Genomic DNA, 14856 nt, shown 5'->3' with positions numbered 1-14856 from the left:
ATAAAAACAAAAAAAATCGATATTTAAATTTTCACTCCTTGTGTTGATATCGAACATGTGGAAACCTAAAAATTTCGTAGAAATATTGACACATGTCGATGAAATTTAACACTATGGTTGACAATAAATAACTGTGTAGATGAAAAAAAAAAAAGAAAATAAGAAGATAAATAAAAACTATAAAACAAAAAAGAAATCGATCATGAAGTCCTAAATACCACTTTTTAAGTTATGAAGTATACTTTCTCATCTCATTATTTTACATTTCGACTTTTCAAGTGAATAATTGAAAATAAATGATATTGTATACATCAAGAAAAATAATAAAAACAAGAAGTTATGAATTTAAAAACAAATTAATATTGTTAAAAGAGTACGTAGAAAGAAAGAAAAGACAATATTGCGACTTAAATGAAAAGGAATCAAAAAGGAAAAAATGAACTAAAAAAAAAAACCGAAAACTATATATAAATGAAAACATAAAAAGTTACATTGCCACCTAGCACATTAAAATAGACCGCATGTCTTTCTTTAATCACTGATTGACTTAAAAGGATATCTTTATGGAGATTCTAGTTCGTACATGTCATGACATAAGCAGTGAGGGTGTCTTGTGCAATGAGCTTGTACAAGATCGGACCACGAAATAAGTCATGCTTACTTTATAATGTTGTTTATTGTTTAAGACTGACTATTTCAAAGTGATGACCGAGGTAACTTGATCTTAATTCTGAGCTAACTATGAACTCCGGTTTATTCGGGATTATCCGTAGATTTGCATAGGTGAGGGTTGGCTCAACAGCGCCGGCTCAATAAACTTCTATTTCAGAGGTAAGACTAGATAGATAGCTGGAGACATAGATGTAAAGTATATCAGCATGAAGCGGAAGCAACAATGATCATTAAGCACTCTAATACATTAATTTTGGCAGTAACTAAAGCAAGCTCGTCAATCACAAGAGGGTTTGTACCTTTGTAGAACTCCTTGAGATCTTGATTCTCAACTGTAATCTTCTCTAAATCTTGATGTGAATCATCTCAAGATCTTCCCCATAATCTCTTGGAGCTTTAAAATGAGTTGTGGGACTCAAAATTAGCTTGAATGAAAGGAACTTTGAGAAAAGCTCACTGCTACAACCCACTTGAAGAACAATTTCTTCAACCCGAATTTTTCTGTAGATGCATGCCTCAATTCCACTCCAATCTTCTTTATTTATTATGGTTTTTTATGCAAAGAAGATGACTGCATGAGATGTAGCTCATGTTTCGAGTTATTGAAGCCAAATGAAAATGGATTTTGTGTGAGCTAGTTGATGATTTAATGGAAAAATCCATATTTCCATTTTGTATTGATTTTCCAAATTTTTAATTTTTCATCAAATAATTTTAAAAATCAATTTGATTTTAAAAATTGAAAATATTATAAATTTTATAAAATTAATTTCACACAACAACCACATAGAAATCAAATAGCAATCAAATTCTAGATGAGAGTCACTAAATCATGACTGCAGGGGTGAGATTTGTTATATCTGAAAAAAAAAAAAAAAAAACCATAAACTAAGGACAAGCTTCAAAATTTCAATGTATTTTATTATTAAAGTTGCAATTGTCCCAAATATAAAACCCGACGTGTGTCCCAGACTTGTATGCTTTTCATATTCTCCAAACTTTAAAGAGATAAAGAGCTTTACAAAGGTCAAAGTTCTTGCCTAACAACCTCCTCCATCCTTTTTCCGGTGTTATCTCTCTTCTCCGGTGAGTCTCCGGCGTTATCCTTCTCCTCCAGCGAGTTTTCGACGAGTTTCAACTTTCCCCTTTCGAGCTCTCTCTCCTTTTCGTTTTTCTTTTCTTCTTCTTTTCTTTCTTTTCTATTTTTTTCCTTTTTCCTCTCTCCTCCAGAATTCTCTCTTATTATTATTTTTTTAATTTTAATAACAATATTTTTACGAAGAAATGGCCAAACTTTTATTTTTGTATCTCTCTCTTTCTTGTATCAACGTGGCTTGCCCTCATCCATTCCTTGTCTTTTCTTTTATTGTCTTTTCTTTCAAAAGAAATGGCCAAACTTTTATTTTTCTTTTTCAAAATGGTTTCTTTTCCAATATATGCAAACTCTCGTTTATAATTTTCTTTTCTTATTTTTTTCCATCTTATTTCCTTTTCTATTATATAATAATAATAATAATAATAATAATAATAATAATAATAATAATAATTCTCCAACCTCAAACTTCCAAAATTCTTTTTTCTTATTTATCTCCATTTTTTTTAAACAAAATTTCACAAAATTGAGTTACCAATATAACATACTACCGTATAAGACGAATGTGGGTCTTATAGCACACTACCGTATAAAATAAATGTGGGTCTTAAGGATGCTATGTAAATAGATATTAATGATAAAAATATATCTTAAAAATATTAAAAATAACTAAAAGAGTTATTTTTGACCAAGACTATATACATTTCTTATTCAAAATATATGAGTACACATACTTTCTTTTTTTCAAAATTTCTTATTTAAGTACCAGTTTTTGCCCTTTCTAACTCTGTCTAGTTCTTTATATTTTAAACATTTTCACTCTTTATCTTTGAATTTTAAATTTATCTACTTGGTTCTTAGGTTTTACAAAGTTATATTGTTGCCTCTTGAGTTATACATTTTGTTTCTATTTAGTCCCTATAATTCAAGATGAATTATTGCAGAGAGTAAAATTTTATCCGATTAAAATGAACATGTGTGCATATATATAAAAGAATGGAGAGAACAAACTCCATTTAATTTCATTTTGTAGTCCATAAAGCTATATGACTTCTTATATAAACAAACACTTTTCAATTCTCCAAACCCTGAAAACTTGGAAACATTATTAGAGAACCAGAAATGGAACAAACTCACGCCGTAACCGGAATAATCTTCGCCCTTGTCTTCTTTTTCTATGCCATGTTCATTATGCACCGGAGATCTTTCGATAAACGGAAGAGACTCCCACCGGAAGCTGGTGGCACTTGGCCGGTGATTGGCCACCTCCATCTACTCAGTACAAAGGAGCCAATTCACATAACGTTGGCCAAAATGGCAGATGCGTATGGACCAATATTCACGTTTAGGTTCGGTAGAAAGAAGGCATTGATTGTGAGCAATTGGGAAATAGCAGCAGAGTGTTTTATCACAAACGATAGAATATTTGCGTCTCGTCCAAAGCTGCTTGCGTCAAAGCTTCTTGCCTATGACTATGCCATGGTGGGGTTCAGCCCATACAATCCATACTGGCGCTATATACGCAAACTAGCCACCCTTGGACTCTTCACAAACAAACGCGTCAAGCAACTCGAACGAGTTAGAGCATCTGAGGTTCATTGCTGGATGAAGGAACTGTATGAGTTATACTGCCACCAAAACAATAAGAAAAGTGAGAAAGTTGTGGTGGAAATGAAGAAGCGGTTCGTAGACGTAACCCTTGACACCATCTTCAAGATGGTGATTGGAAAGCGATTTGCCACGGCCTTCGACGACCATGTTGGCAGCGAAAAGTGTCGAAAGGCGTTGAAGGATTTCTTGAAATTCTTTGGAAAATTCATTCCTTCAGAATCGTTTCCATTTTTGAGTTGGTTGGACATAGGAAGACATGAGAAAGCCATGAACAAGACTGCCCAAATATTAGACGAGACCCTCCATAAATTCCTCCAACAACATCGAGAGAGGAAATATTATTGCAATAAAGGGGAGATGGAAGAACAAGACTTCATGGATGTAATGATTTCTGCTGTTGAAGAAGATCATGGAGGACATTTCAGCTACGATGCTGATACAATCATTAAAGCAACATGCTTGGTAAAGTGCATATTATTTAAATGCTCTAATTATCATAATATATTATATTATATGAATATAATATAATTCAGGGCAAATATCAATTTATACGCATGAGCTTTGTGAATTACATCAATTTTAACCTCAAACTAATAATTGTACCAATTTAAATCACGAATTTTCATAAGTATATCGATTTGTTTCTTTCTTTAGATTTAGTTTGAAAAATATTATGCAAAACATTTTATTCTTTCAATTAAACTTATGTAAGTTTAGAAGTTTAATGGTTAAAATTACAAGTCTCACACTATGTTTAACCAATATAATATAATGAAAGGTTTAAATTGATACATTTATGAATGTTCAGGATTTAAATTGATAATTTCCTAAAGTTTAGCGTTCAAACTGATACAATTATTAATTTAGAGTTTAAATTGATACAACTAAAGTTTAGAAGTATAAATTGATATTTGCCCTATAATTAATAAGTGTTTTTGTTCATATGAAAAAGTGAAATGTTTATTCAATAATTTATATATATTTTAACAACTTGTTTTTATAATTTTTTTAAATACTTTTTAACTTCGACATTGATCAAATATATATTTTTGTAAAAGTGAGGCATGAATATTTCCAATGAAATCAATATCTTAAAAAACTATTTCATATTCTCGATTTTTAATTTTGGCTCGACTGTTGTTGACCACCGACGTTTCGGTTTGTGTGAGTCGATGTTCGTCGATTTTGATGAACTTTGTAACACGAAACAACCGAGTTTTTGGTGGGGTAGGTCGACTTTTTTAGTTTTGATCTCCAACGACCTAGTAGAAAAAAAAAACGAAGAAAAATCCAAAAGCAAGTAAAAACTTAAGAGTACACAATAAAAGGTAAGAGAAGAGAAGAACAAAGAATAGAAAATGCAAAAAAAATAATAATAATAAATAAATAGTATAATAATAATAATAATAATAATAATAAAGATTGGTTGAAAAAGAAGAAAAGGAGAAAAAAAAAAGAATGAAAGAGAAATGAGGGAGAGAAAAGAAAAGAAGAAGAAAAAGGGTAAAATAATGCTAATGGAAAAAATTGAAAATAATGTTTTTTTTTTTTTAAAAAAAAAAAAAAAGTAATATCATTACCTATAAAGCATGCCTTTTCCATTTTAAATAATAACTATTAATAATATATACTAATTACATTAAACTAAAATATAATATATAACTATAAAACAAATATCTTGAGATATTGGTGTGAACCAAGACTTTATTTATAGAGGAGGATTACAAGTTTGTTCAAAACTAACAAACTAACTAAAGCTAATTAAAGAAGTAAATCTTCTATTAAATCAAATCCTAACAAACTGACTATAGTTAAAGTCAAAACTCAAATCTTAACAAACTAACTATAGTTAAAGTCAAAACTAACAAACTAACTATAGCTAATTAAAGAAGTAAATCTTCTAGTTACATCAAATCCACTCCCTCAAGATTGGACTCATCCGCGAGGCAAGTTGAATACTGGATTGATGTGCAAATCTGTTGGTAATTCAATGTTGTATGCATTGGTGCCATATTTCTCTAATACTTGAAATGGTCCAAGTTGTCTATCTTTCAATTTGTTGTACGTACCGGTAGGAAATCGAGCTTTGCATAGGTTGATCATTACTAGGTCTCCCATCTCAAAATTAACTTCTCTTCTAGACTTATCTCTAGATTCTTTGTAAGACAAGGTAGTCTTCTCCAAATGATCATGGACTTCTTCATGAAGCTTTTGAATTCTTTCAGCCATACTTTCAACCTCAATACTAACATCCACTACAGAAGGCAAGTTAGCAAGGTCAAAAGTTAGTCTTAGAGTTTTAGTGTATACAACTTCAAAGGGGCATCTTCCTATTGATCTATTTTTCATATTATTAAAGGTAAATTATGCTTGGGCAAGGGACAAATCCCATTGTTTCAGTTTTGAGTTACTTAGACAACGTATAAGATTTCCCAATGTTCTGTTTGTAACTTCTGTCTGCCCATCAGTTTGAGGGTGTGAGGTAGTGCTAAATTTCAATGTTGTATCAAACTTCTTCCATAGTGTACACCAAAAATGGCTAAGGAATTTGACATCCCTATTAGATACAATGGACTTGGGCACTCCATGAAGTCGAACAATCTCTTCAAAGAAGAGATTGGCTATATAAACTGCATCATTTATCTTTTTGCAAGCAAGAAAGTGAGTCATTTTACTGAAACGGTCCACTATCACCATTACTGCATCATATCCTCGTTGGGTTTTTGGAAGACCAAGTACAAAGTCAGCTGATAAGTCTTCCCAAATAATTATTGGAATAGGTAATGGTGAATATAGACCCGCATTAGTGCTTGTGCCTTTTGCTTTTGACAAATAAAACATCTCTTAAAAAAGTTATTTGTATCCTTCCGAATTTGTGGCCAATAAAAATGAGCAGTCACTAGTTCAAAAGTTTTGTTTTGACAAAAATATCCAGCCAATCCTCCCGAGTGTGCTTCTTTTAGAAGTGCTTCTCGAAGGAAAGTGTGTGGAATACACAATTGCTCTCCCTCGAATAAGAAACTATCCACTATATGAAAATCATTAGTCTTTATAAAGATGGTGCAATTATACCATATCTCAGCAAAATCAACATCTTCTTTATATAAGCATGGGAGATGAGAGAAAGCAGTTACTTTGGTAGTTAAGATAGTAAGGAGAGAATTCTTTCGACTTAGAGCATCAGCTACTTTATTCTCCTTGTCTGATTGGTGTTTGATCACAAAGTCAAACCTTTGAATGAAGGTTTGTTAAGGTGCCATAAATTCTCTCCAATGAGTTCTCAACGAACAGCAAGCGTCGGGTTGAAGTTGAGGTTCTTGGAGAGAGGGTGGGAGTATCTTCCACCTCTTGTTCTTGCCCGTGAACATCTCCTTCGATTGGTTGATGGGCTTTCCTTCCCGCCATCGGTTCCCAAATCTTGAAGTGCTATGATACCAATTTTTGGTGTGAATCAAGAGTCTAATATTTTGAATCAATGAATCTCCTCTCAAAATGAGAGAAGAGGCTTTATTTATAGAGGAGGATTACAAGTTTGTTCAAAACTAACTAAGCTAATTAAAGAAGTAAATCTTCTAGTTACATCAAATCCTAGCAAACTGACTATAGTTAAAGTCAAAACTCAAATCCTAACAAACTAACTATAGTTAAAGTCAAAACTAACAAACTAACTATAGCTAATTAAAGAAGTAATCTTTTAGTTCATCATATATAAACTTTTATTTTTTTTTGTAGTAGTTGAAATTTTATTGTTTTCTTGGCTGTTCAATCGACTTATCGATTTGTAAAAGTTCAAATCGACTATCAATCAACACTATTACAAATTCGTTTGCCCTCACTCGGTTTGGCCGATTTCGGTCATGTGGCTTTTTATTTTTCGAATTTCTTTGCTCACCCCTATATAACAATTTACAAATGTTTTTTGGACATACAATAAGATTAGTTAAAAGTAAACTAGACCTCTTTAATCCCATACAAGGTTACCATTTTAGTAATTTCCTCCACTTTTTTTTGGCCATATTCTATCTACTATGATTTTCAATTATTTTGATTTTTTTCCTTTTTGAAAAAGATTCAATTATTTTGTTTTAATGCCCTCTTGTATAAAAACTTCATTTCAATAAATCATTTTGACATCACTTATTTTGAAATTTTTTATTTAACCCCCTGTCCGTGGGATCAAAAATCAATGTCTGAAATGACATTTACATATTTAATTCTGTATCAACTTGTCAAGTTGGAATTAAATAATTATTTAAAAATTTGATATCCCTAAATTAATTTTGACATGTTGTTTAGGTTTCTTGGATAATTATTGGGTTTTTTTGTTTTTTTTTTTTAAATTAAGTTTATTTTATCCACATTTTTTTCAACGATTTTCATCTTTAGAAGGTACAATAATTTAATTCTTAGCAAACTTTTAAAAATAAAAACAACTTTTTAAAAATAAAAACAACTTTTTAAAAATAATTTTTTTTAGTTCTAAAAAATTGGCTTGATTTTGTAAACAATTGGTGAAAAGTAAATAACAAAGAATGAAATATGAGATGGAAACAATGTCCATATGCTTAATTTTAAAATCAAAAACAAAAAATAAAATAGTTACCAAATGGAAACTTAGAAATTAGAATTAAATTTGAAAAGTATAGAAATTAAAAAGATCTTTTTTACCTTGAATAGATCCGTTGTTTTAATTTTGTCCTCAACTTTCAATTTTACCAAATTTAAACTCTTGCACATTTTACCATGATCGTTTCAATTTTCACTAACTTGTGTACTTAATTTAATATACTAATTTGATACTACGTTTAATTTATGAGTAAGAGAGTTTTATTTTTTAAATAAGTCATGATAAAAAATTTATAAAAATTTTGGAAGTTGGGTGAAGAAAAATAATAGTTATTTTAATTGAGTATAAAATGTAATATATAAGATTATATAAATTAAACATATATAAAAGAATATATAAATTAAAATATTTTGTAATAATGCTTCGTAAAAGAAATTTATTTTATTTGATTATCTTTCTAATTTTAAACTTCAATTCAAATAAAAAATAATAGTATTATTATTTTTAAATTCGTAGTTACTTGGTTAAAAATATGTGTTTGATACTGGAATTTGTATTATTTATTATCTCTTAATTTTATACTATTTTTTTAAAAAAAACATTTTTATAATTATCTCTTTTTTTTAATTTTAATTTTGATTATTTGATTATCTTCTTTATTTCAAACTTTGATTTAAACCATGATTTTTTTTAATTTCATGATAAAGTGTATAACTCATCTGACATAGTACTCGTACTATTGAATTTGAGGTCACAGATTTGATTCTCCCAATCCATAGTTTAATTATAATACCTTTAAAAAAAATCATTCATTTTGATTTTTGGATAATTTAATTACATTAAACTTTAAAATAAACCAAAATAATTAATTTTTATTATTTTTAAAAATTTCGTGATAATCATCTCTCACATAGTTTTGTTTTTTTTTAATAATTTGATTATATTTTTAATTTCATACGTAGATGAAAGCCAATATTCAAAAAAAAAAAAAAATCCAGATAATTTTTTCTCTTAGATTATTAAAGATAAAAATGTGTTTTTTTATTTTTATTTTTTGTGAATTAAAGATTAGAGAATAAAATGTGATTTTTAGAATTGCTTTTCCCCTTATTTAATGTAGAGTAAGATATTAGAGATAAAATGAGTTTTTTTTTTTTTTTTTAATTACTTAACTGTGAAAGTACGTAAAATATTTCAATGACCATCAATTGAAAGGGACAAAAAGGGACATCAAATGTTTCTCTCCTATAGCCACTTTTAGATAGTAACATAACCTTGTAAAAATCTTCATTGACGTTAAAATTAACAAAAATAGATAAGTTTGGGTTGAAAATTAATTTTTTTTTTCCACATTAAAAGAAAAAAAACAATAGGAAGGCTTTTGGTGATAAAAAATGGAAAGGATTTAAGAAATTTTTAGATTATAAGAGAATTGGAAGATTTTGCAATCAAACGAAGGAATTTGAGAAATTTGAGAAGTGTATGTTTTTTTTATAATCATTTGGTTTTTTAAAAATTAAAATTATAAATACTAATTCCACGTACTTATTTCCTTGTTAATTTGTCTACATTCGAGTAAGTGTTTTGAAAATAAAGCTCATTTTGAATACTAAAAAAATACTTTTCAAAACTAATTTTTATTTTGAAATTTTGATAAAGTACTTAAGTGCATAGTTAGGAAAGGTACAACTATATGGGTACTGAAGTTGTAAGAAAACCAAACATCATTTTAAAACATATAAATCTAAAACTAAATGACTAACAAACAAGTCTAAGATTAAAGAGTTGTGGGATTTCTTTATTAAAATAGAATTTTAACTTTAAATTTTAAGGATTTTTTTTTATTATTATTTAAAACAGAGTAAAATTTGATATTATTCAAAAAAAAATAAATTAAAATAGACTATTTAACCAAATAGCACTTAAAACTTTGTGACAATTCATCCTAAATTTATGGATGGTCTCATAGATCGAATATAAATAAGTAACTTTTATTCAAATCAATGCAGAATTTGATATTAGGTGGATTTGATACTATGTCAGTTACAATGACATGGGCTCTTTCTTTACTTCTCAACAATGAAGATGCATTGAAGAAGGCTCAACTTGAATTAGACAAACAAATTGGAAGAGAAAGACAAGTGAAAGAGTCAGATGTAAAAAATCTATTATATATTCAAGCTATTGTGAAGGAAACTCTACGACTACATCCACCTGGACCTCTTTTAGTCCCTCGTGAATCTACAGAAGATTGCACAATTTCTGGCTACCACATCCCAAGAGGGATACGTCTCGTTATTAATGCTCAAAAACTCCAAAAAGATCCACTTATTTGGGAGCATGCCTGTGAATTTCGACCAGAAAGATTTTTAACAAGCCAAAAGTATATTGATGTTAGAGGACAAAGCCCTCAATTGATACCATTTGGAAATGGTCGAAGGATATGTCCTGCCATCTCATTTTCCCTTAACATAATGCATCTTACGCTAGCAAACTTGCTACATGGGTTTAAAATTGATAGACCATCAGAAGAACTCCTTGATATGGAAGAAAGTCAAGGGTTGGCCAGTGATAGAAAAGCTCCACTTGAAGTTGTTTTAACTCCACGACTACCCGCCCAAGTTTATGAGTAATTTTGCAAACTAATTCTAGAACAGGTGTGTGAAACTATTTCAAAGGTACAAATGTGACTTACAAAAGATGGTTCAATAATTTTGATGTATCTTGGACAAACAAGTCTATTAAATATATCAATTCAGTATATTTTTTCTATTGAGGATCTCAAATTGAAAAATTGGAGAAACGTTACAATCTTTACAATCTAATTTTATTTTCTAGATACGTACATTCTTCTCCTGTTTGATCAGCTTTTACACGAATTTTTCCGGTACTCAAAATAAAAACCAAAACTTTATGTTAAAACATAAAATCCCACAAAGCCTTACAAAATCTAAAATCAAATTTTATCCTTTTAAAACGGTAAAAAACCAAATAGAAAAAAAAATGTATTTGACTAGTAATACATACTCAACCACCAACATACAACATTGTTATAATATTTAAGTTTTATGATCCCTTGGGGCTTCCATTTTTCTTTTTCTTGTTCATGTAGTTTATACACCCTAATTCAAGTGGACAATTTTATTTATTAATTTATTATTATTTTCAAATATACAAAAATCAGAGTAAAATGAGACTATTAAATTACAGATGAGAGTAAAAAGATAGAAAATAGAGTAATAGAATATTAATGGTGTTTGTTCATATTCTAATAGTTTTCATAAATTAATAGTAAAAGTATTTTTGAAGTATAAGAGTAATTTTGAACTTTTTGAAAGTAAAAAAAAAAAAAAAAAAAAAAAAAAAAAAAAAAAAAAAAAAAAAAAAAAAAATCATTCCTAAACATGCATTAAAATAAAATAGGTTGTGGGTTGGGCTTTTTAAGTTACTAGGCTTAAAAAAAAAAAAAAAAAAAAAAACAAAATTGACACAAAAGTACAAAATATATAACGCTAGATAAATTACGAAAGAAAAGAAAATCTCACACCTTAAAGACAAGGCTCGAAAAGAAAACCAAAGACAACTAATGATTATTATATAATTTGAAGTAAGAAAACTAGTGTTAAACCATCTAATCTATACCATTAATTAGCCTTCATTTTCACTCATTTTTACGTTTTTATCTTCTGTATTCCCTTAGGAAAATATCCCGTCCGTATTCTTTTTAGTTGAGTTTTCTTATTGTATATCTAGCTATTTGTCGCATGATGTTACTATGTTTCGTGAGCCTCCTTGCTTCCTTAAGCCACCATTCAGGAGTCGAGGTTGAGTTGTCGGAGACTCGTTGAGGCAGAAATTCTGTACTGCCGAAAGAGGATCATAGTCGAATATGAAAATTGAATCTCTTAGAAGAAAAGAAAGCCTCATTCTCACCACTGCCTTCTTAAGCCGAAAGAGAGATGGACAAGAATCTCGATAGTCACTACTACAAAATCTACATTACTTGACACGTGTAGTTTTTAATTACTTGACATTTCTTTGGAAAAAAATGTCAAGTAATGACCTTTTAGGAAAGAAAATGTCAAGTAAAAGAGTTAAAAAAAAGCAGAGATTGACAGAATGTTTCGGATATTTTCACGTTATTATTTGACATGTTTTTCGTGTCAAGTAATATAAGGTCTTGCTTGACACGTTTTTCGTGTCAAGTATAAGAAGCTCTTACATATTTTTCATGTCAAGTAAAATATAAATTTTTTTTTTTAATCTTTATTTTTTATTTTCCTCCCTCCCCATTTTCATTTTTCTGTCAAATTTGGTTTCCCTCTTACCAAAATTATCAAATAAAATATAAAAAATAATTAACTTATTATTTTAAATAAATAAAAACAGTTATCAAATTAGAAAATCCCCCTCATTCTCCTTCTCATGCTACAATCCCCCTCACGATAACTGTCTCTCTCCCTCTTCTACATTTCGTCTCCTTCCCGTAACCCAGCCTATTACCGTCGATTTTAGCCATCACTCCAACGAACGACCCTCCTTTGCACTGATTTTGTCTCTTTCCTGTAACCCATCACTCCTCTGCATCGCACCTCCAATGCGCGATCGATTGCGAGCACCATTGGTTCGGCTTCCATGTGCACCCATCACTGCCAATCTCACCATCTCCGTCTAATATTTCTCTTTCAGATCACTCATTGTGTGGTTCTATCTTACCGCCGCCCAATTTTAGACCTGCCGTCGACATCATCGCTTTCCAGAATCGGCGTTTTGGGTAAGTTTTTGGTGTCTTGTATGGGTTTTCTTGGTGAATCTTAAATACCTACTGGATCAACACCAGATGCCATTGGATCCATGCTAGACGCCCACTGGTCAACCACCATATAGCGCCCACCGGTCAGTCCTCCACCGGATCTGCACCAGTCACCCAGCCTTGCCTCACACCAAATCTGGCCAGTCCTCACGTCGGATTCGGTTAGTCCTCCACCAGATCCGGTCAGTCCTACACCGGATTTGCTGTACAGTCGTGCTGCCTCTGTCAAGTAAGAGCTTCTTATATTTTATGAGTATTCTTGTGCCTCTTTTATTTTTCTTTTTAGGCTAGTTGGTCGAGGCTTGAGTGAAGCGTCGATTTGAGCAAACACTTCAGGTAAGTGTTTTAGATGTATTGGAATGAATCTGTGATTTGGGTTACATTTTGTAGCATCTTTTGTAATGATTTGCTTGTTTGAATGTTTGATGATGATATTGATTTTGAAGTGTTGGAAGGAGTTGAGTTGCTGTCCAATAGGTTTGAGATCGATCTTGGCAAGGTTTTGGTAAGTTTAGAGCTTAGTATTAATAGTTCTTTGTTACCCTTTGAAGTATTGGTCTAATAATTGAGTTATTTTCAATTTTTTATGTTCATTTCAAAGATTTTAAGGGATTGGAGCCACTGTCCAACAAAGTTAACAATGTTTGGATGTTTTGATAGGTATTAAGGCCTTGAAACTCTTTTGAAATTGTTACATAGTTGCTGGAATTTGCGTTTTGTAACCATTATTATTGAACTTTTTGTAGGTTGGATTACTTTGTTGTAGTTTTGAAGTGACATTCGAATCAAGCCACACTTTGGGTAACCTATTTGGAGTTAATCGGTTATTTTGGTGAATGAAATTTTGAAGAATTGGGCTTCTAATATTCTGTAGTTTTTAATGAAATTTTGTAGATAAGATTGGATTACTTTGTTGTAGTTTTGAATAAAATTTTGTAGATAAGATTGAGCTTTCCATATTCTCTATTTTTTATTGCTTGTAGATAAGATAAGTTGTGAAAGTTGTGAAAGTTGCGCGAAAGGTATCTGCATTCTTATATTTTAAATTTTAGCATATGCTTGATTTTTTGATAATCTTCTTCCTCTTTATTATATTTTCTAAAATCTCTCCCATCTTCCTTTGTTTTGCAACAAAAGGTAATTGTTCCTCCTGAGGCTGGATATGGTCAAAAGAGAATGAATGAAATCCCAGTAAGTCACTAACTTTAATTTGTAGATATTTTTTAACTCTCGAGTATGATATTTTTCCATTGCATAAACTAAGCCAATCATGTACATTTTTTTCTTGTGCGTGACTTTTTGTCATTATTGTATCTTAACACTTATTTTTATATTTTGAAATTTGATGTTATCACCCTTTATTTTATTTTGTAGTTTGACTTGCTTAAACATGATATGTCTGGCCCTTAGTTATCGATTTTTAGACTTCAAAGCTCAATGTATAGATTAAATAATGTACCTTGTTGAGAGGTTACTTTTAAACAATTTGTCACTTTTGCATTTGTTAAAAGTTGAGTTTTGTATACAAAAGCAATAGTTGAGATTTTATTTTGTGTATGTACATGTGAAAGAGAAATATTGTTGTAATTTGTAAGGAGTATTCATATGAAAGGTCATAGTTGAACATATGGAATTTTTAGTGAATATATTGAGTTGATAGATCTTAAATGTATAATGTTTATTTAGTTGTTGTAATTGTATTGTTGAAATACATGGCAGAAAATGAGAATATCAATTGGGACATTTAATTTGAGAAAAAAAAAACAAAGGCATATACTTGACAAATAAAATACGTCAAGAGTTATCATATATGATACGTAATCAATGTCAAGAATCAATAAACTTGACATACCACCAATATCACGTGTATTATCTTTCTTGACACGAAAATTGTATCAAGAAATATTTGTCTTGGCATTTTTTCGGAGTCAAGTTATCATACTATATTTGATAGTTGAATACTCGACGCTTTTATAAGCGTCAAGTATACCCTTTACTTGACATTGGAAAAACGTCAAGTAATCCAATTTTTGTAGTAGTGAGTACGATGGGGAAGCCATGACATATTTTTATGGGGCAATTGAAAAAATGGCCAAAATA

At 30.1% G+C, this 14856-nt stretch overlaps 1 protein-coding gene and 1 long non-coding RNA gene across 2 annotated transcripts; both read left to right on the top strand.

Annotated features, from left to right (window-relative positions):
* The first annotated feature begins 2186 nt into the window (after positions 1-2186).
* LOC120086977 (cytochrome P450 CYP82D47-like) lies at positions 2187-11333 on the top strand. Its single transcript, XM_039043811.1, has 2 exons — positions 2187-3838; positions 9953-11333. The coding sequence occupies exons 1-2, from the start codon at positions 2888-2890 to the stop codon at positions 10574-10576; spliced, it is 1575 nt and encodes a 524-aa protein (XP_038899739.1). The 5' UTR covers positions 2187-2887; the 3' UTR covers positions 10577-11333.
* Positions 11334-12294: 961 nt separating this feature from the next.
* Positions 12295-14273, top strand: LOC120087099. Its single transcript, XR_005484428.1, has 3 exons — positions 12295-13261; positions 13358-13416; positions 13503-14273. It is a non-coding gene; the product is annotated as an uncharacterized LOC120087099 (long non-coding RNA).
* The last annotated feature ends 583 nt before the right edge of the window (positions 14274-14856 follow it).

The sequence above is a fragment of the Benincasa hispida genome, chromosome 9 (assembly GCF_009727055.1).
Source record: "Benincasa hispida cultivar B227 chromosome 9, ASM972705v1, whole genome shotgun sequence".
NCBI classification, from domain to species: domain Eukaryota; kingdom Viridiplantae; phylum Streptophyta; class Magnoliopsida; order Cucurbitales; family Cucurbitaceae; genus Benincasa; species Benincasa hispida.
Note: the sequence above shows the minus strand (reverse complement) of the source record. Positions and strands in the feature narration are given on the sequence as shown.